The sequence below is a fragment of the Rattus norvegicus genome, chromosome 2, assembly GCF_021556685.1.
Source record: "Rattus norvegicus strain SHRSP/BbbUtx chromosome 2, alternate assembly SHRSP_T2T, whole genome shotgun sequence".
In the NCBI taxonomy this organism is placed as follows: domain Eukaryota; kingdom Metazoa; phylum Chordata; class Mammalia; order Rodentia; family Muridae; genus Rattus; species Rattus norvegicus.
The window spans coordinates 24,413,391-24,435,659 of NC_141535.1; the positions used below are offsets into that span (position 1 = coordinate 24,413,391).

The 22,269-nt window shown below is 40.4% G+C and overlaps 1 protein-coding gene across 52 annotated transcripts in view; it reads left to right on the forward strand.

Moving 5' to 3' along the window:
* The window catches only part of Ssbp2 (single-stranded DNA binding protein 2), a 282,626-nt gene that overhangs the window by 70,299 nt on the left and 190,058 nt on the right, over positions 1–22,269 (forward strand). For all 52 annotated transcript variants that reach the window (XM_087625643.1, XM_087625627.1, XM_087625660.1 and 49 more), the window contains 1 exon segment: positions 15,846–15,918. Coding sequence is in view for 32 of the 52 variants with exons in the window: in XM_087625522.1 (XP_087481648.1) it covers positions 15,846–15,918 (73 nt within the window). In the remaining 20 variants the exon portion in view is untranslated.

Here is a 22,269-nt window from a genome sequence, read left to right on the forward strand (position 1 = left end):
TAATTTGACAGGTATGAAATCATGACAATTCGCAGTATCTTCCTAGATACAGGGGACTAAAGCGTCAAGATTCCGGTTTCCTAGTGTCAGGTGCTGGCTAGTTTTGAAGGAAGGTGTTGTTCCCTCTGACTATATTTTAGTAAGAAGTAGATTGCCTGCTTTTGTACTCAGGAGGACTTGTCTCAACCTCGGTTCGGTGAATAAAACCTATAAAATCCACCCAACTTCAGTGTTCCTTTTTTACTCCCTTAGTGATCTTAGAGTCAGTCTAAAACCCCAGAAGATATATTTTCAGATCATAATATTTTTTCATCTTTTATTTTTTATTTATTTATTTATTTTTTTGGTTCTTTTTTTTTTCGGAGCTGGGGACCGAACCCAGGGCCTTGCGCTTCCTAGGCAAGCGCTCTACCACTGAGCTAAATCCCCAACCCCATTTTTTCATCTTTTAAAAACTCATGTTGAATTGCTTTCAGGTTTCAATTTATTATCTTTGTCTGTTTTTGTATATGCCCTACATGAATGAGTGTGGCTGTGCATGGGCCATCACAAGTCTGTAGAGGTCTGATAACTGTGGAGTTGGTTCTCTCTTTCAAACTTCATGTAGATTCTTGGGATTGATTTAGATCAGCAGGCTTGTGTGACTCATGCCTTTGTTTACCACTGACCCATCTTGCCATCCTTCATAACATTCTTAATCAACTCTAATTGATACAAAAATATTTTCAGTATATTCAGCGAAGTTTTGCCTTATCATTGTAACCTGTCAGTTTAGTTTCTTCCTCTGAAGTGGCATAGAGGCAGGCCAGGCCTTTCAGTGCTGACAGAGGAAGTAAGTAGGTGCGTCTCTCTGCACTGCTGTGTGTCAGTGACCTTTACTCATGGCTTGCCCATTCTCGCTCTTCTCTTTAGGTCTACTTCCTTTCTAGTTCCTACAGAATGTCGGTACATATTAGGACAAGTGTCCTCTTTGAGCAGCGCAGTCCGACTTTGTTAGTCACGTTGACTTGAAGCTCACCAATACTGTCTTTTGCCTCTACTGCTCCCTCACACCTGCACACCGCACCAGGAGCTATCCTCAGCCGGGGGCAAGGCCTTTGTCAGGCTTTTGATGTGGAAAAGAGTGTTTCTGGCCACTACCCCTGCTCCAGCACCGCACCCCCATCCAGTTTTGTTGTTGTTTGTTTTTTGGTTTTGCACATAATTTTTCAGTTCCTTTTGTTAATTTTACTGTGCTTACTAATATGTTTCAGAGTACACTATTCTTTTGGAATTCTAATATGTTATTTCCTTAGCTTTGTTTTCAAATTTGATAATTTTGTTCTAATTTTCTTTTTCTAAAGTCAAAAGGGCTTATCTGATTAGTTTCATCTGGATTTTGGAAGTAAAGACATTTTAGTTTTTGTTTTCTTTCATTGACATAGGTGATCAGGGCTATCACATGCTTGTTAGTATGCATAACTGACTAGAAATTAGGTATTTAGAAATTTATTATTTAGTACCACTTTCTCCCTTTCTTCATTTGTTCCCTTTATCAATGATTTCTGTATGGAGATACATTTAAAAAAATTATGGGCTGGAGAGATGGCTCAGTGGTTAAGAGCACTGACTACTCTTCCAGAGGTCCTGAGTTCAATTCCCAGCAACCACATGGTGGCTCACAACATCTGTAATGGGATCTGATGCCCCCTTCTGGTGTGTCTGAGGACAGCAACAGTGTACTCATATAAAGTAAATAAATAATCTTAAAAAATTTACCTACAAAATCAGAAATAATTTCATATAAATTTGAAAGTTTGTATTTTCTAATACTGATTTTTTTCATTTTTATGTTTTTACCTATTAAATAAATTTCTTTTTATAATAATCTAAACAATTAGGAACTGCCATCTAGATATACATCTTTCCACTTAAAAATTTATAGAATACAACTTCATTTAGTGTAAATTGAATCAAAGTAAAAGAAAAGTATTTGAAATAATTCTTAATCAAATTATTATAAGCCATACAAGTTAATGATTTACTTTCATATGTGAAGGTGTTTATAAACCATAAAATGCCGTATATGTTACTATTTACCATTATTGTATGAGAATGGAGTAGTTTTTCTATCACACCTTGATTTGTAGAAGAAAATCTCAGTAACAGTATTTATGAACATTTATTATTATTTTTGGGCACACAAAGGATTTTAAGTGGGCAGCCATTGCCATAAACTTTAGATAATTCACTTGCATTATTACTCTTTGAAAAGTCCTGTTTACTCCCTGTTTGTCCCATACTCTGCCTCACTTCATGTAGTCTTCTCTCTCAGTTATAGCGCTGTGTTAAAGGTTTCTTACTACAGCCCCTTCTGTACGGAAACTTTGATTTTCCTTTACTGCCTGCATACCTGTTACACACTACATTCTACTACTCATCTTACTTTGAATTGTATGTCATGCCCATTAATAAGTCTAGAAATTACCAAGGGCAGGGCTCCTGTCTTCTTTTCATTTTTGTCCAAGTTATAGAAGTACTAGGAGTTTACTAGCTGTTCATAGTGGTTAGTATAGTGTGTATTTATAGTTTCTTAGGATATTTGAAAATAGTTTCATTTCTAATTTTATCTATTAAAATAGGTGTATGCTTCTAGTTTTTAAAGCTCCACTGTCATACTTTTTCTGTTAGTGGGTTCTAGCGTCATGTTTATTCTTGTTACTTTATACAAGGTATAAGATACTTTAAAGCTGTCAAGGACTTGGTGCAGCTGGGAACTGCTTGCATGCACAATGAAGCCCTGAGTTTGGCTTCTGGCCCCAGTACCCACTTTGTGGCAAACAAACCAACCGGTGTGGTCCTGTGTATTGGTGATCCTCATGCCGGGAGGTGGAAGTGGAGACAGAAACACCCTGGAACTTGCTGACCAGTCAGCTTCAACTGTTTAGCATGTCAGGCAAGTGACCCTGTCTCAAAAACCAAGTGGACACTGTATCCTGAGGAACAGTACCCAAGATCCTCTGGCTGCCACATTCAGGCATAAATACATAATCCCTCCTACTATGTGTATGCATGTACTCTGTGCACACAAAACAGTTTAATAGAGTTTCTAAAAGCAAATGCCATTGACATCTAAATATATTGGACTTAGACTGGGAAATGGCTTTCTTGTGATGGGGACACCCCTTTGAGTCTTAGGATTTTGTTGTAGCTTTAAAACGCAATAGTTTTAAGTGTGATTCCCTAGCCTTACCTTCTAAAGATCAGAGGGAGATTGGCTTATGTCTGCAGTGAGGGTGGGTGTTTCTCTGAACACCTGCCCCCTTCCTTCTGTGGTATTGAGGTTTTGAACCCTGTCTACAAGTTTCAAATTTTAATTAGCTTTTAATTTCAAATAGTGTATTTTAATTACATCCACACCTCTCCCAACTCCTCTGAGACCCACCCATTTGTCTCTACTCACCAAACTTTGTGTCCAATTTATTTTTTTAAACCCAATTTAAGATGCTAGTGAATTCTTAGATAAATTCTTCCAGCACAGGGATTACAAGCACACATGGCCATGCCTGTTTCTTCGTTTTTCATGTAGTGTACACATGCACGTCTTGCATGGCAAGCAGTTTGCCAACTGCACCCTGAATGCTTGACAGTGCTGAGGCCTTTGTCCTGAGCATGGTGAGCTGAGCAGGGACTCCTAAAGAAAACTGTTCCTCCCTCTCAGCAGCATCAGATGCCAATAGCTCCTCTCCAGGGTGGGGTTTGCCTGGTTATGGCTCGCATAGACCTCTGTGAGGTCATATGTGCAGCTGCCCTGCTCTGCCCAGAGACACTGTTTCCTTGCGATCATCTGTCACTTGGCCTGTATGCCTTTCTGCCTCCTCTGACTTCACTATTCTGGAAGCTTGGCAGCAGAGGGATGCTGTAACGGTCCATTCGGAGCTGAGCATCCTGCAAGTGCCTTGCTCTCTGCACCTTGACTGTGTTTCTGTTAGTCACCAGCCACCGCAATAGCGTCTCGGCTCAGGGCTGAGAGACGCACTGATGCATGTGTGTAAGTCCTCAGCGGTCTGCTTAATGCCGTGTCCGTTTAGTTCTGGGACCTGTCTAGCCAAGCACTTCTGTCTGCACACTAGTAAGTGGAGGACTGGCATTTCTCGAATTTTCTATAACAGAGAACAGAGAGATTAAGCCCTAGCCTTGCTAACAGTGTGTACTAGTGCACATACCTAAGTGATGAGGATGTCGGTGTAGGTGTAACTAGGGGCTGTGCTGCATGCATTGTAGTAGATGAGCGGTGGACTTATCTTCAGCAGCGTGCACTCACACATCCTCTTCACTGACTGCTGTGCCACGGTCCCCTGTCCCCATTCACCCACGGAATGTCACGCTTACCAGTTACCAGTAGAGCAGCTGTGAACAAGAGGTTTGGGTGTGGACACAAAATTGTATTTTCTTTGGAAAATACCAACGCACACAAGTGCCAGGTTGTTTGTTAAGCATTTTTTTTAATTCCTTTAATTATTTCCTTTTACAGTCACAATATGCAATTACAGTTACAGTATCATTCCATCATTTTATGAAGTAGCCAAAGTCTTCCAAAGTTGCTCTGCAGTGTTCTGTTGGCATTAACAGTAAAGGAGGTTTCTGTCGCTCTCCAGCCTCACAGCATTTAGTATACTCAGCGCATTGCGGTTCACAGTATGTATCCTGTGCGCTTTGTTAGGTGTGTGTGTGTAAACATTAACATTGCAGTTTGACGCTTTCCATAGAGTTTGACATGCATAGTATCTTCTTCCTCTTTTTGCCGCTAGTTAAGGTGTCATAAAATCTTTAATAAAATCTAGAAGGCAGAGTTACACTATCCTATGTACAAAGATATTTTAAAAATTTCATTATTATTACTATTTTTTTCCTTCATGGTGCTGAGAATTGAACCCAAGGTTTGTGCATATGAGGCACTAAGCTGCGTTCCCCAGCTCCAAAGTATCCTCATTACTGACATAATTCTTGACTTTTGAAGTGACTTGGAAAGATAATTATTATTTTTCTGTCTTTGAATTTGCTGTATAAATGGTGATAATCTTACCTCAAATAAATATAATATAAAAATTTAATGAAAACTTCAATAAAGATACTGATTTCAAATATGATCCAATCATGTTTTTTAAAGAAAATATTTAATGTAATTTATTGCGATGAAATTTTGTTCTATAATGAAGTTGAAGAAAAGACATTTAAATAATTCTTAAATTGATTAAAAGTAATCAAAATGGGATATTCTGAACTATGAGATCAGTGTTTGTATACACCAGGACATGTATCTACCATGGCTAACTTCAAAAGTGAATGGGGCCTTACCTATCTATCTATCTATCTATCTATCTATCTATCTATCTATCTATCTATCTATCTATCTATTCCTTTTTAACAGGAAAGCCTAACTGTGTTAAGAAAAATCAGGCTGTGTTAAATAGTTTTATGATTCTTAAGAGTACTTGGTTACTTATTATACCTTGGTGGTTAACAATTGTGTGCGAAGAAGTCATTATGTTGTAAAACTGATCATGAAAACTCAGGAGAAAACCACGACCTCCATCTTCTTGGTAAAGTCCTGTTAAATGTCTGTCTTTAGCTGGTGCCATGGTGTCTTTGGTTGCTGCCCATATTCAGTGTGAGTTAGTGTGAGTGTAGCTGCTAGGGGACTCCTGTTAGCAGGTTAGCAGTAATTCACCTTGTTAAATCTCAGCACTCACTGTGTTCCAGCAACAAGTAGCATTTGTTTTCTCGATCTGGAGAGGGTAGTTAAGGTAGTTAATTACCAACCAGTGGTGTCTGTTTTTTTTTTTTTTTTTTTGGTGAGAAAGCCATGTAGGTCTCATTGGCTCTAGATAGCCACAAGTTCTTAATAAAATAGTTATTCTAGGACATTTTGCCTTTGTCCAAATTCTTTAAATGACTTCCTTCCCTTCCTATTGACCTCATTTCAAAGTTGAAGCTAACTTCAGAATGTCACAGGATAACAATATTACAGTATAGAATAGGTTTTTTACTGGATACTGTCAGATTCTGTTTTATTAGTACTTTTTAGTACTAATTAGTACTTATTAGTAGTTTTTTCCCCTGTAGCAGCAATGATGTATACAGTTTCAGTAATTTGGCCAAGTCTTTTACTTACAAGTCCTTTGATCCTTTCTATTTCGAAGCTAGGATCACTATTTGACAGGAAGAAGAGAGCAGTTGTCTTACTTCCTATTGCTATGATGAACACCATGACCACAGGAACATGTAGAAGAAGGGGTGCATTTGGGATTCTGGTTCCAGGTCAGAGTTCATGATGAGGAATTTGGGGCAGCAGTGCCAGCTGGGGAAGCACCTAAGAAACTTTAGTTCAAACCTCATAGCACAAACAGGGAGGAGAGAGACAGAGAGAGAGAGAGAGAGACAGAGACAGAGACAGAGAGACACAGAGGCAGAGACACAATGACAGTGCATACTAGGATTGGCAGGCAACTTTGGAACTCCAGCAGGGCACACCTTCTATCACTAACCAACAGCACTACAGACTAGGACTGATCTTAGTCTATGGGGAATATTCTCATTCAAACCACCACAGTAATGGTGTTGGGAGGGATATTCTAAACCGCTTCTCAGGCACATTGATCTGGCTACATCTTCTTAAAAGCATGTTTTAGGTTGTTAAAATCAGCTTCTCTTGCAGCTTTTACTCAAGAACTGGATGAAGCCTGCGTCTGAAATGTTGCCCAGAGTTTCTGCTGAGGCCTCTAGTGCTCACCGAGGGAAGTCAGAGCAGAACTGAAATGGCAGGAACCTGGGGCAGGAGCTGATGCAGAGACTGTGGAGGGATGCTGCTTACTGGCTTGCCCCTGATGGCTTGCTCAGCTGTTTTCTTATAATACTGAGGAGCGGGGGACAGCACCACCCTTAATGATCTGGGACACCTACATCAAACATCGATCAAGAAAATGTATCGCCAGCATGCCAACAAGGCGATCTTTTCTTAATTGACATTGCTGCTTCCTAACAGACTGGCTTGTGCCAGTTTGACATATAAACTAGCCAGCACACATGCCAACTCTCATGAGTCTTACCCTCTAGAACAGTGGTTCTCAACCTTCCTAAGCTGTGACTCTTAATACAACATAATACAGCTTATGTTGTGGTGACCTCCAGCTAATAAAGTTATTTCGTTGCTACTTCACAACTAATTTTGCTACTGTTATTAATCATAATGTAAACATCTGATATGCAACCCAGGTGAAAGGATCTTTTAACCCCAAAAGGGGTTGTGATGCACGGGTAGGACACTGCCATAGAGGAAGAGCTATAGGCAACTGGTTGCTAAGAGTGGGAGAGTTGATGTTCAACAAGGATGAGCCCTTGGCAGGTTAGCCAGTTGGGAAGATTGGTTTCTAAAAATATTTGAACACCATCCCATAAGGGGATGCAGGTTGTGTTTACAAATTTAATATGCATGCATATGTATGTCACACACACACACACACACACACACACACGCACGTACACATGCACACACGCACGCATGCACGCACACACACACACACACACACACACATATTGTGGTAGTTTAAATGAGTTGGCCCCTATAGATTTGAATGCTTAGACACCAAGGAGTGGAACTCTTTAAAAGGATTAGAAGGATTAGGAGGTGTGGCCTAAAGGTTTGCTACCTTTGAGGTGTCAGAAGCCCATGGCAGGCCCCCTCCCCGCATGTGGATCAGGATGTAGCTCACAGCAACTGCTCCAGCGCCATGTGTGCCACAATGCTCCCTGCAATAATGGACTAGCCCTGAAAGTGTCATCAAGGTCACAGTCAAATACTGTCTTTGATAAAAGTTGCTTTGGTCTCTCCAAAGCAACAGAACAGTGACTGAGACATATACATACTTGTAACAATTATAATTAACGAGGTAGAAACTATGAATTTGAAAAGAAGTGGGAGGGACACAGGGATGGAGGAAGGGAGAGAATGATGTAAATATAGCACTCATATGAGAAATTCTCAAGAAAAAGTTTCCATCCCCTGATGGGGGCAGACAGGAGGGTCCCAGGAGCTTGCTGCTCATGCAGGGCAAGCAAGACAGTGAGCTCCAGATTCGTTAGACTGTCTCAGAAAAGGTGAAAAGGATAGGGAAGCGTCACCACCTGTCCTATACGGATACACAGGTACATGCACCTACACGTGTGTGTGGACACACGCATGTGTTGCACACATATATAATCATAGTAAATAAAAATCAAGAGCAATGAAACTCTCATTGTAAGAAGATAGACGTTCCTGTTTATTTTTGCACAGAGAATTAAATCTTGATGAGACATTTGATATTGCATGGCATTAAGTGTCTTTACTATCGGTCAGTGTTGGCTGGTACTCTGATGTTATGACCGTTAATGCTGAGAACATCACTTCACATATATGTACAAACACTTGGTAGAAGTACAGTTAGGGCCGTTCCAGGAATTGTTGGAAATTGTTAAATAACGCTAAGTCAAAATTTATTTAACAAATTTTAAATGAAATTAAAGGAAGTAACTGAAATACCAGTTCCTAAAACCAAACATTCTAACACATGAAATCCAGAAATAAACCAGCTTGATACATGATGAGGAATGATGCTAGGAAATGGGAAAAGTCTTGGTATTTTATAATTCAAAACATGTTTCTAAAAAGGTAGAAAACTTTCTGTATACATAAAAACACTTCGATTCACAACAGGAAAGTCTGGCTGGAATCAGGGCCCAGTTGCTTGTGGAAGTGTTTGCTGGCACTCTCTGTGTGGTATGGCAGAGAGGCTCAGAACCAAGCCTGCAGTGAGGTTGCTACAGCCAGGCAATCACTGGAAATACAGTTTTGGTGCTAAAATACTCAGAGTCAACTACAGGAAAGTTCTAAGGTTTCATGAGAAATAACATGTCATCATTAGTGATCTGGATGTGCACAGCGCTCTGTTCTCTGAGGACAGCATACTTAGCAGACAGATTATGACTTCACTTGTAGTTTGGGATTGCACAACAGGTGGGAGCCTGGGGATTACCTTCACCTTAAACCAGAGGAAGGACTCTTCTCAAGTGTAGCCCTAGTGTCTTTAGTGTATAGAGCTTAGCTGAAGATCGGATGGAGGCCTTTCCATGTTTGTTATGTAATGACTCCATGTGCATCCATGTGCATATGCTACACAATACACAACTTCATCCAGATGGGTGCCAGGGCTGCAACTCAGGTCATCAAGATTGGGCAACAAGTGTCTTTACTGTCTGAATAATCTTGGTGGCCGGGATGGAAGTTTTATTTAAATTCTATGAGTAATTGTATTTCTACAATTGTTGATTAGTTCTTGACTAATTCTTATTTTATATCTGTTCTTTGTAGTTTTCCAAAGTTTTTAAACGTGTAATTTTAACTTGTCTATCTCAGGAGGCAAGTGTTTTCTGTTTCTGGGCACACCTAACCATGTGTTGTTTGCCTCAATTCCCAGAGTGAAACAGCAGCAAAGCCACTTTGTGTGTGTGCATCTAACTTACCTGTCTATCTACTGAGAGACAGGACTTCCTTTCTTTAAATTTTATTTTTCTTGGATATTTTATGTATTTACATTTACCCCCTCTCCCATATGCTCTTCCCGCTCCCCCTGCTTCTGTGAGCATGCTCCCACTCCCACCCACACACTCCAGCCTCAATACCCTGGCATTCCCCTACACTGGGGAAACAAGCCATCATAGGGCTAAGGGCTTTTCCTCCTATTGATGCTGGACAATGCCATCCTCTGCTACATACGTGACAGGAGTCATAGGTCCCTCCATGTGTACTCTTTGGTTGGTGGTTTAGTCCCAGGGAGCTCTAGGTTGGTTGATACTGTTCTTCCTATGGGGTTGTGAATCCCTTCAGCTCCTTCAGTCCTTTCTTTAACTCCTCCATTGGAGACCCCTTACTCAGTCCAGTGGTTAGCTGCAAGCATCCTCATCTGTATCAGTAGGGCTTTGGCAGAGCCTCTCAGGAGACACCCATATCTGGCTCCTGCCCCCAATCACTTCTTGGCATCAGCAATAGTGACTGGGTTTGGTAGTTGCATATGGGATGGATCCCCAGGTGGTCTTTTGTGACTGAGTTACCTCACTGAGGATGTTGTTTTCTAGTTCCATCCATTTGCCTATGAATTTCATAAAGTCATTGTTTTTAATGGCTGAGTAGTACTACATTTTCTGTATCCATTCCTCTGTTGAGGGACATCTGGGTTCTTTCCAGCTTCTGGCCATTATAAATAAGGCTGCTATGAACATAGTGGAGCTTGTGTCCTTGTTATATGTTGGAGCATCTTTTGGGTATATGCCCAGGAATGATATAGCTGGTCCTCAGGTAGTACTATGTCCAATTTTCTGAGCGACTGCCAGACTGATTTCCAGAGTGGTTGACAGTAGATGCTGGTGAGGATGTGGAGAAGCTAAGACTTTTATTTCTGTCCTTTCCTGTGCCACCTGATGTGGAGAATATGGAGAAGCAGGCATTTTTAGTATAACTTTAAAAAAGCTTGGTTTTAGCATTATTGTGTAGTTTCACAGTTTTTGACACTCCAAGTCTGTTTTTTAGCCTAACTGTTTTTTTTTTTTAATTAACATGAGTATTTCTTATATACATTTCGAGTGTTATTCCCTTTCCCGGTTTCCGGGCAAACATCCCCCTCCCCCCTCCCCTTCCTTATGGGTGTTCCCCTCCCAACCCTCCCCCATTGCCGCCCTCCCCCCATAGTCTAGTTCACTTAGCAGGAAGCAGGGCTTCCCCTTCCACTGGTGCTCTTACTAGGATATTCATTGCTACCTATGAGGTCAGAGTCCAGGGTCAGTCCATGTATAGTCTTTAGGTAGTGGCTTAGTCCCTGGAAGCTCTGGTTGCTTGACATTGTTGTACTTTTGGGGTCTCGAGCCCCTTCAAGCTCTTCCAGTTCTTTCTCTGATTCCTTCAATGGGGGACCTATTCTCAGTTCAGTGGTTTGCTGCTGGCATTCGCCTCTGTATTTGCTGTATTCTGGCTGTGTCTCTCAGGAGCGATCTACATCCGGCTCCTGTCGGTCTGCACTTCTTTGCTTCATCCATCTTGTCTAATTGGGTGGCTGTATATGTATGGGCCACATGTGGGGCAGGCTCTGAATGGGTGTTCCTTCAGTCTCTGTTTTAATCTTTGCCTCTCCCTTCCCTGCCAAGGGTATTCTTTTTCCTCATTTAAAGAAGGAGTGAAGCATTCACATTTTGATCATCCGTCTTGAGTTTCGTTTGTTCTAGGGATCTAGGGTCATTCAAGCATTTGGGCTAATAGCCACTTATCAATGAGTGCATACCATGTATGTCTTTCTGTGAATGGGTTAGCTCACTCAGGATGATATTTTCCAGTTCCAACCATTTGCCTATGAATTTCATAAACTCGTTGTTTTTTTTTTCTTTTTTTTTAAATTTTTTTATTATTTTTTTTATTAACTTGAGTATTTCTTATATACATTTCAAGTGTTATTCCCTTTCCCGGTTTCCGGGCAAACATCCCCCTTCCTCCCTCCCCTTCCTTATGGGTGTCCCCCTCCCAACCCTCCCCCCATTGCCGCCCTCCCCCCATAGTCTAGTTCACTGGGGGTTCAGTCTTAGCAGGACCCAGGGCTTCCCCTTCCACTGGTGCTCTTACTAGGATATTCATTGCTACCTATGAGGTCAGAGTCCAGGGTCAGTCCATGTATAGTATTTAGGTAGTTAGCCTAACTGTTAATGGTGAGGAAGTTTAAAAAGACAATGTTAGAGTCTGATTTCTAACTTCCTTAACACCAGGTGGCAAGTGCTATTGAACATGTGGTCAGGCTGGTCTAGTGTCACAGCTAATAACTGCTACAGTCCCATGGGTAGCTTTTTTGGTGGCTGCCAAGAGCCTCCTGAGTCTCCTTAGCTGGCTGTAATCTGACAAACTACTTACTGGTGTTTTATCACCCAGGAGTTACATTCGGACACTGATGTGTGTCGTTGGTCAAGCGGGGATTATGTAGTGGCTGAGGAAGGGAAGTCTCTTTTCTCTACCTGTCATGTATTTGAAAGACATAAGAGAATTTATTCTTTTAAAAAATAATTAAACACAAATATGTAAATTAAATATTGCTATCATAAGTTTCTCTCCCCGGATCTGTGACCCAGCTCTTTGTGTGCGGATGACCAGTCTTTGCTGCTTCGAGGCAGAGTCAGTACGGTGAGAGGACAGAGTGGGTCCCTCTGGTTATAAGGAAGGTGGGAGGTGGGGCATTCCTTGAGGTGAGTCAGTGCTTGGTAGACAGAAGTGGGCGGGATGGTCAGCAGTTGGTATGTTTTGGCTGTACTCTTTGAAAACTAAGTGCCTGGAGTCTGAAGACCTCAGTCAGGAATGATCAAGAGACAAGTCACAAGCAGAAGTAAATCAGGGTCGGGAATGATGTCTCAGGAACAGTTGTATGGATTTAGGAGAATGGATCCGAATTAGTCATTTAAGGGGGCAGGAAGTCTTTCCCTGATGTGCGTGAGGACACGTGAGGTGGATGTGTGCCATCCTCTTTGAAGAGACAGTGTAAGTTCTCATGTAGTTGGCTTACTGTTTCCACAAGAGAACTGATACTCCAATACTTTATGCTCATTGATACTGGGAATTAAGGTCTAAGCATGGGGAGTGAGGCTTTTGTTTTTTAATATAGACCATAGGATATAGACTACTCATGACTTTTATAAAATGTCCTTCACAGACTGCCATTCTTTGAGATTCCCTAATCTTGCTTTATTTCCTACTGTGAAAACTAGCTAGCAGGGTGGAATTTTTGTGGTCAGTGCCACTTCTCAAGAAGAAGTCTAACTCTAGTAGTGGCATTTTACTACAAAATCGTTATTTCTTTATATATTTAAATTATATTTTAAGTCATTAAATACTCATTTTGTATATTATGAAAAGTACATAAATTTTTGAAAGACCATAAAAAGAGAGTAAAATTGTTAGTTCCAAAGTTTATACCTTTCAAATATTAGTAAATTCAGCATTCTTATGATCATCCCGTTTGATTAAAAGCTGGGTCCAGATTGTTTCTTGTCGCCCCTTATATGTGGTGGGCTTGTTGTGTTGTGACTTACCTGGACAGATGGAGAAATGTTATGCTCTGTTTCTTGAAATATTTGTCTTCAGATATATCTTATTGCAGAATCCTTCTTCCAGAACTCTGCTGGCTAGTTTTTTTTAAGTTTGACACGAGCTAGACATCATCTGGAAGAAGGGAACCTCAATTGAGAAAATGCTTCAGGAAGACTCAGCTGTCAGGCATGTTAATAATTAGTGATTTTTTTTGATGGGGGAAGACCCAGCCCTTTGTGGGTGATGCCATCCCTTGACTGGTGTCCTGAATTCTATAAGAAAGCAGGCTGGCTACCCCCAGTTCCCCATCCCTCACTGCTACATGTTTCTATTCAATTTCCTGACCCTCTGTACTTCTCTCCTGTCCCTTCCAATGCCTGGTCCTCCCCCCTACCCCTATCATCTCTCCTTCCCAGGTTCCTTCCTCTCTCTACCTCCTGTGATTATTTTGTTCCCCATTCTATGTAGGATTGAAACATATACATGTTGGTCATCCTTCCTTTTGAGCTTCACATGGTCTGTGGATTGTATCTTGGGTAATCTGAGCTTTTGGGGTAATGTCCACTATCAGTGTGAGTGCTTACCCTGTGTGATCTTTTGTTACTTCACTCAGGATGATATTTTCTAGTTCCATCCATTTACTTAAGAATTTCATGAAGTCATGAAGTCATAGCTGAGTAGTATTCCATTGTGTAAATGTACCACAATTTCTATATCCATTCTTCATTTGAGGAACATCAAATATTTCCAGCTTCTGGCTATTACAAATAAGACTGCTATGAACATAGTGGAGCATGTGTCTTTGTTATATGTTGGAGCATCTTTTGGGTATATGCCTAGGAGTGGTATAGCTGGGTCTTCAGTAGAACTATTTCCAATTTGCTGAGGAACCTCCAGATTGATTTCCAGAGTAGTTTTGTACCCCATTTTTAATCGAGTTATTTTGTTTGTTGATGTCTCAGTTCTTTGGACAGGAACGTTTCTGGGTTAAAAATGTGAGGTACACAGTGGCCCCATTCCTCAGCTGGGGCTGTTCCTGTCTCACGGACATGGTCTCTACAGGTTGTATTTCCCCTTTGTTGGCATTTCAGCTAAAGTCATCATCATTGGCTCCTGGGAGCCTCTTGCTTCAAATTCCTCACACTTGGTGGAACATCTTTTTCCTTCAGCCTTTGCTGTAGGCCCCATCTCTTGCTACTGGGTGTTGGTGGGCTTTAGAGCCAGGGCCTTACAAGCCACAAGGGGTTACAGGACACTACGTTTCTTCTTATGCAACAGTCAGGCTTTGCCTTCAGCCAGAAAGGTAGTTCACTTCTCTCTTCTCAAAGTAAAGTTTGCCATCATAGCCAGTGGGTCATAAGGTCGGGTGGCTCATGGGCCAGTGGCAGGGTATGTGGGATGTGTGTGGTCAGTGGGTATTCAGTCACTGGCACGAATACTCATTTACACTACGGGGCATTGCCTGTATTCCCTGTGGTGTGCTCAGGGTGAGCCACACTTCCATTCTGGAAGAAGCTGCCATGTCCATCAGGCATGCTAGGTAGGAAGAGAGCTAAGCAGTGACTTGGCCTAAGAGTGCCGCCATGCTGAGGGATACCCATGTTTCTCAACTGCACTGCACTCACTGCCATTTGCAGACATTTATCTGCGTGATTCTGTGACTGCTTAGTGCTTCCCAGTAAAATACCTGTTGATTCTGAAATGGAAAAATAATTAAATGGACAGGATAGCTTGATTTGCATAGGATTTCTTTTTCTGTGACAGATGCTTGGTGTGTTTTCATGGGAGTGAAGAACATTATCACTTTTACAGATGTCATCAATCTTTAATAATCAAAATTCCTTTGTCAGGAAAGGTGGTATAGCTGTACAGAACTGTGGTTATTGTTACACTGCATTATTTACAGTAAACCTGCTTCAGTATTGGTAAATACACTGCAGTGAGATCTCTGGGACTCTGTCCAAGATATTAAAATATGCCTCACACTCATTGGGCTTGTGAATAACAGCTCAACTGAAATTGAGCCACATGGTACAGTTTAAAAATTCTGAGCCCACAAGATAAGGAGAACAGTATGGATGCACACAGCACACTCAGCACCCTGTGTTTGAGTAATAAATCTATATATAATTTTATATTAGCTTTTAAGCTATAAATCCCCAAATGATTAGTTTATTAAGTTTGAAGTATCATAACGCTATGATTAGCTATGAGTGTGTATGAATACCTAATAAACTAAAATATTATTTGGTCTAATAATCAAATCTAAAGATTAGGTAAGAAGGTAGATGCTTCTAAACAAGTATTAAAATTGATATTAAACACAAGTTAACAATGTTGTCTAGCAAAAGGGTCAAAACAATAAAATCCAGTAAATTAATTGATTTTACTAATCAAAGAAAATTTTTACCTTAAAATGGGATTTAGAAATTATTAAATCTGGGGTTTAAACTACTGATTATGTTAAGTTAAAACAAAATGTTTGTATAAGTGAGATGATTTAAGAGAATAAAATGTATTTAGGTTTTTTTTCTAAAAAGAATCCACTAGTATAATTACATTTCTTTCTGAGTATAGTTATATTCTCATTGAAAGGGGGTGGGCAAAGGTTTACTTCCTGTCACTGTTGGTGTAAAGTATCATTGATGTCGAATGATGTGTACAAATCACATCCCAAACGGCCTTTTCTCAGTGAATGTTTTGTGTTTTCCAGGTTAGCGCTCTACGTGTATGAATATCTGCTCCATGTAGGAGCTCAGAAATCGGCCCAGACATTTTTATCAGAGGTATGTTTTACATATTTTCTGCATCACACTTGCTATATAAATGAATGAATGTATACGGAACGATGGTTTGTAAAGTCATTACATAGCAAGGGCTTAGGTGTCATTTGCATAGTGCAGTCTTTGTAATTTTATCTAAGCATCTTTTAGTATCACTAACCGCCTGTTCTGTGCAACTCAATAACATTCTAGTTAACTTTCTAACAATTCATTCCCTTAGGAAGTTACTTCAACATGGCCATAGTAGTCAAGAAAGCAAATTTGCTTTAGAAGCTTCTGCTAGGCCTGAGGAAGCAGCTCAGTTTAAACTCCAGAACACACATACACCAGCGTCTGACTGTGATAGCGTTCATTTCTATTCCCAGGCCAGAGGAGGTGAGGACAGGCAGATAGATCCCAGGTGGTCACAGGCCAACTGGGCCAGCCGACTCATCACATTTCAGGGCACAGAGAGGCCCTGTCTGGAGAAGAGGTGGATGAGAGCCAGTGAGATGTCTGTTTGGGTGAAAGTTCTTGTCAACATGACTGATTAGCGGAGTGTGATCCTGGGACAGTGCCGTAGAGGAAGAGAACAGACTCCCTGTAAGTTGTCCTCTGAGATCCACATGAACACCACAGCACTCGTCAGGGCACGTGTGCGCACACAGCATGCACCCACACATGCCTGCACACACATTAAGCCTCCTTCCTGCACACATTTCTAACAGTATCTTATGTTAGCACTGTTTATAAGTTTTGGTAATGTGGATGTGTTTGTTTTTGTTTTATGTGAATAAGAGTTGATTGTTTTAAAACATTTTTGATCATTTTATTATAGCTCTGGCTAGTCTCTGTCTTTTTCTTCACTGTTGTGGTTTGGTTTTGTTGTTGGGAACAGGCTGACCTCATACTTGCCATAGTCCTGCCTCAGCCTCCCGAGTGCTGGTACTACAGGCAAGTGCTCCTATTTCCCGTTTCTAGCTCTGAATCTGAGTGTTCTTGCACCAGAACTCTATTTTTCTTCTTTATATTATAATAAATATAATGAGGGTGTTGGATTTTGTCACTTATGGATACATCATGTACTAAGGTTTATTACACTTACATTTTAAATTATAAGAAATTCATAAGATACATCATATTATTACAATTTTATTAATTGAAACGTGATTAAGTTGGGGTCACACAAGTTATTGAGTTATGGAACTAGAATTCAAATTGTCTGTTTTCACACCAGGCTTTGTCTTCTGGGCAGTGCTCAGTGTTACATTCCTCTGCCTGAACCCTCTCCGCTATGTACCTGAAGAACTTAGATGTCACTGCTCACTGGGATGGGTTTCTCAGGGCGGTTGGCTTTCAGATGGTACTGCAGCCTGCAGCCCCCACGGAAGGCCATTGCATACTGAGTGGGAACATTTTCACATTATCTTCCTGATGAAAGAGCCTATGGAATTTTAATTAAAAGAATAACATCGTTAGAACTATACTTTAATGTTCCTTGACTATAGACAGCCTGAATGTAGTATTTTATAGCTCTGCACCCTTCTTAGGGTTGCTTTTTCCCTTAATTTTACTTGAAACACGCGCACAGTTAGAACATGCTCTTTGTAGAATGACTTTTTAACCAGCTCAGTTGTGTATGGCCGTTCATATTCTATAAGTCCTCTCTACTCTAGTTCCAGATTTTTACCCCATTCATAACTGTTAACACAAGAAACCTAAAATAGGCAGAATGGCTTTTTTGAGTTGAGTATTTTAGTAAAGAAATGACTGAGGTAGTTAGTTACTTTAATGTAATGTTTTTAAAGCAAAATTCTCCTTCAGGATGGATGAGGTTATAAGTCGCCATGACGTTAATAAGTTCCAAGTCAGGATTAATCTGCCAGACGTTTCTTCCACTTCTTTTCAATGGTGGTTACCCTTGGGGAGGCCCAACAGAACTGCTGATGGCATCTGCACTGTTTCCCAGCCCAGTCATTGGGCATAATCCTTTAAAACAAGCTCGTGACCTGAGCCGTCAGAACTTGGATGCTTCTGATGACTTTGCTGTTGTTGGTCAGAAGAGTGAAGACCACAGTCAGTGTGAGCCTGGCCCTTCCCCTCTTATATAGATAAACTAAAGAAGCAAGACCAAGACAGACAGAAGGAAAAGCAACCACAGGAGGCACAAAACCAGACAGAGATGCAGAGACCCAGTCATTCACAAAATTCGGAATTCAACTGGTCTCTCCCTCTTCTATTCAGTGAAAATCACTGGGCTATAGTAATGAACGAACTGCTTTCAGCTGCACCGAGGGGTCCAGTGTTACTTTTGATAATTTTTAGTGTTCACTGCCCCAGCCTAAATATAGTTTGAATGACTTTCCCTTTTCTTACTCCTAGTAGGAGAGGAGGAACAACTCTTGAGAAACAGTTCAGCACACAGCCCTGTTCTGCTCCTCTACAGGACCAGTAAAATGTAGCTGCCACAGAATGTTCAGGAACTTTTTAACTCTAGGTCTACCTCACGCTCATTGCTAGTTGTCTTTTCTTGTTACAGTGTGTCCATATACAAAGAGAATTCCTGTTGGTTCTTGGAATTTTTATAATGTTCATGCTTGGAAATGAGGCTGGATGTTCTTAACAAATACAATTAAGAATTAGAATGTTAGCCAGGTGCCTTTAATCCCAGCATCTGTTTGAGGCCAGCTTGGTCTACAGAGTCAGTTCTAGGACACGGAGGGATATAGAAAGGACTGCTATAAAACCAAACCAAAACAAAGCAGATAGTAGGAAATAAAATGTTATTGTAGAGTTAACTGTTTCCCCTCTCCTCCTATAGTTTATACACTTTGTCATGTTGGCAACAAGTTGGCTCAGAATAGTTAGTAGTATTGCCACATCTAAGGAATGGTTGTGTCTTTAATGCTCAGTTATGGGACACTGTAGACTTTAAAGTTTTGTTCTTCTTTTCACCTATATAAATAAGGAAATAAAATTGTAGACAGTTTCTGGGGCTTTAATTTGAAGGCCATGCAGCTCAATCCATAAGTGATTTTTAACCGAGTGTCTTGAGTTTGACTATGCTCTACATCTTAGCTGGTTGTCTAATTATGAAGAAGTGGATTGATGCGTGTAAGATTCATGTGTTTATAATAGTATCTCGGTATCTAGAAGGCAGGCACTGATGGCTCCAAGGTGTGGCTCACACATGTGAACAGGAACGTTTTCTATAATTTGTACCTTAGTATTTTTTTTCTTTTCTGCTTCTGTATATGTACGTTGTGGGCACAGTATAAATATGCATCTGATATGTACATGAATGTGTCACAGGTCATCGCTTGGATGACCTATAATAATCTGGGTTTTTGGTGTGACCCTTTGTAGTAAAATACCTTCAGCTCTAAGATCTAATGTTGTAAGTTCTCAAGGCTTCCCTGCCGTCTGTGAACCTCGGTGGAGGGACGCTGACTTCTCTTGCTGTGCTTTCTTGTTCCTGTGGAGTATTACAACATATTCTGCTGCTCATAACTTCCAAAAGACACTCAGAATAGAACCAAAACCCAAAAATAGCAAAGGACTGTTAGGAGTTTTCTCAAAAATTATATATATATATATATATATATATATATATATATATATACACACACACACACACATATATATATACACACACGTTATTTTTTCATCTTCCTTCTAAAGCAAACCAGTGCTGTCTGATGAGTCCTTATGGAAGGCTATTAGTTTAGACTGTTCAGTAGAGTTCCCGACAGTCACATGTGACTGTGCAGCGTGTGAAATGTGGCAGGGACAACTAAGAAATGTTCAGCTAACTTAATTCAAATTTGGGAGCCATATGTGAATAGAACGTCATGGTTTGTGATTATTTACCTGAACACACAGTTATAGTTCTCTTCTGTTAAACTTGTTTTGTTTCAACTTTTCTTTTTTTTTTTTACTTGAGTTGCATTTATTTTCATTTAGTTTGATATGTGGAGATACTTATATATGAATACGTTATTTATAATGAGTGGGAACAGAATATTCTATCTAGATTAGAAGTCTTAGGAATTCTATTTAAGAGTGAATTGGATAGATCTGATACTAACTCAGGGACTGGTTTTATCCTATATATTGTTAAAATTTAAAAAATTAGCTTATATTCAAAAAGTACAAAAGAATTAAGAAAAACAAGGAAAGTTTCAAGACCACAAGCTCAAGCCCTGCTGGTGCACTGCAGAGATGTTCTTGAAGGAGCTTCAGTCTGCTGAGAATGTGCCGTGGTGCCAAGGCAGGGCTTCAGAGGAGGAGCTGCTGGCAAGGCTGCGGAGTTGGACCAAGTGGATTGCTGGTCACATGCGTGCAGGCCTGAATCCATCCCAGCTTCAACTCACAGCAAAAGCTGGGTTCACAGCACCCACCTGTATCCTGGGCTTGAAACTTGGTGGTCATCATGTGTAGTCAATTAGTGAATGATGGGCTGAGCTGGAGCCCCTATCTGAAAAAATATGTGGAGGACAGTTTCAAGGAAACTCTCCATCCTGACCTCTAACACAAGTGAGCCCCCTCCCAACCCCCACACCTACGTTGTGCATACAGATGTTACCGATAGCCAGAATTGCCCATGGCTTCACGTTTGGAGCCAGAGCCCTCCGTCTGCTCTTGATCTCCTGCTAGCAGCTCCTGAAGGCAGAACTCAATGGGAAGTAAGCCAGCATCATGGAGACTAAGCAGTGTCGTTTCCAGAGACCCCCACCCCCCCAGCACAGAAGAGAAAACATAGGAAGGTGGAGCTAGACAATGAGTATATTATCCCTTGAGGACATTTATTCCTCTGTCTGTTCGCCTGTCTGACCATCCATCCAACCATCCATCCATCCATTCTGACTTGTTTTGGTTTTAGCTTTTGAGACTGACTCTTGCTAACATCCCTGGATGGCCTGGTACCTGCCATGTAGCTGAGGCCAGCCTCAAACTCCTCTAGATTCTTTTGTGTCAGTCGTTTGAGTTCTAGGTTTATAGATGTGAGCCACCATGCCTGGTGAGTACCAATCTATGTAGTTAGAAGCAAGTAAGGATGAAAAGGTAAATCAATATATGCATATTGATTTGTTTGTTGACACAAATTTTTATTATATTGTTCACTACTTTGATTTTTTTGTTTCTCTAGTTTTAAAAACTTGGGTTTTATTGATTGTAGAATTTCATAATTCTCTTTTTATGGCTTTAGAATATTTTATTCTGTGCAATGTTTCATGATCTATTATATTTTATGAATCCCATTACTTGGGGTCATTTAGATTGTTTCCTGTTTTGCAAATGAAAAAATGCTTAAGTGAGAAATAATTTGTAAATATACAAAATGTTATACACTTGACAATTTATTTATTTATTTATTTATTTATTTATTTATTTATTTATTTTGCAAAGTTCCGGGGATGGGGACAGTTCTTTGTTTTTAAATGGGAGACCCTTAAGAACCTGATGAATAATAAATGAGCCCTCACATTAGGAAAATGCCATGTCTTGTTTTTCCCCAACTGCCCAAGTCTCACTAATCCTGTAACCCCAGTCATTGACCCAGCTTAAAAATCTCTGGTATAAAAACAGTATGGAGACATGACTGAAGGATTTTTTAATTGCTAATATTTATTTTCTAATTTTCCTCAAATGAGAATAGATTGTATTTTTACATATTCTCTCCCTCCCTCTCCCTCCCTTAGCCTTCAAAGCCAGTTCCATTTTTTATGGGATGTTTAATTAGTCTTGTAAGATAGGTTCTCTCTTGGGCAAACTTTCCCTCATCATGTTTATGGATGGTTCATAGGAGCATTGTTGTACAAGATAACAAGCATGTAATATGTACTATACCACAAACCATGCTTTACATCAGTTAATGTGTATTTTGTCCATGATTCAGTGTTTGTTCTTAGTTCATGGAGAATGACTAAAATGCTGGGTTATCTGATAAAACTGGCATAGTCATAGACAAGGTCCCCGATCTAAATATGGCAGAAGAGGTTTTACGATAACTTACATGGAGTCTAATTGAACAGAGACTATAGCATAAAGAGAGAGGAGTATGATATGAAGACAGGTGGATATGATATTAGAATCAGAAAAGGAAAAGGGACCAGAACAGGGGAAGAAGGAAAACCCAGTAACGATAGAATTAGTTGGCATAGGTATTATCCAACATAGAAACAAGCCTGGGACCCACAGTGCAACACTCAGTGCACAGAACTTTCTCATTAAGAACAAATGTTTCTAGAGTGTCAGCCAACATGGGTACATTCTGGCCATTTGTCAACACCACCGACTATTAATTAATGCATAGTAGATAAACCACAGATGCATAGATGAATGTAATTTTACAATGGAAGTCTTTCAGTGCTC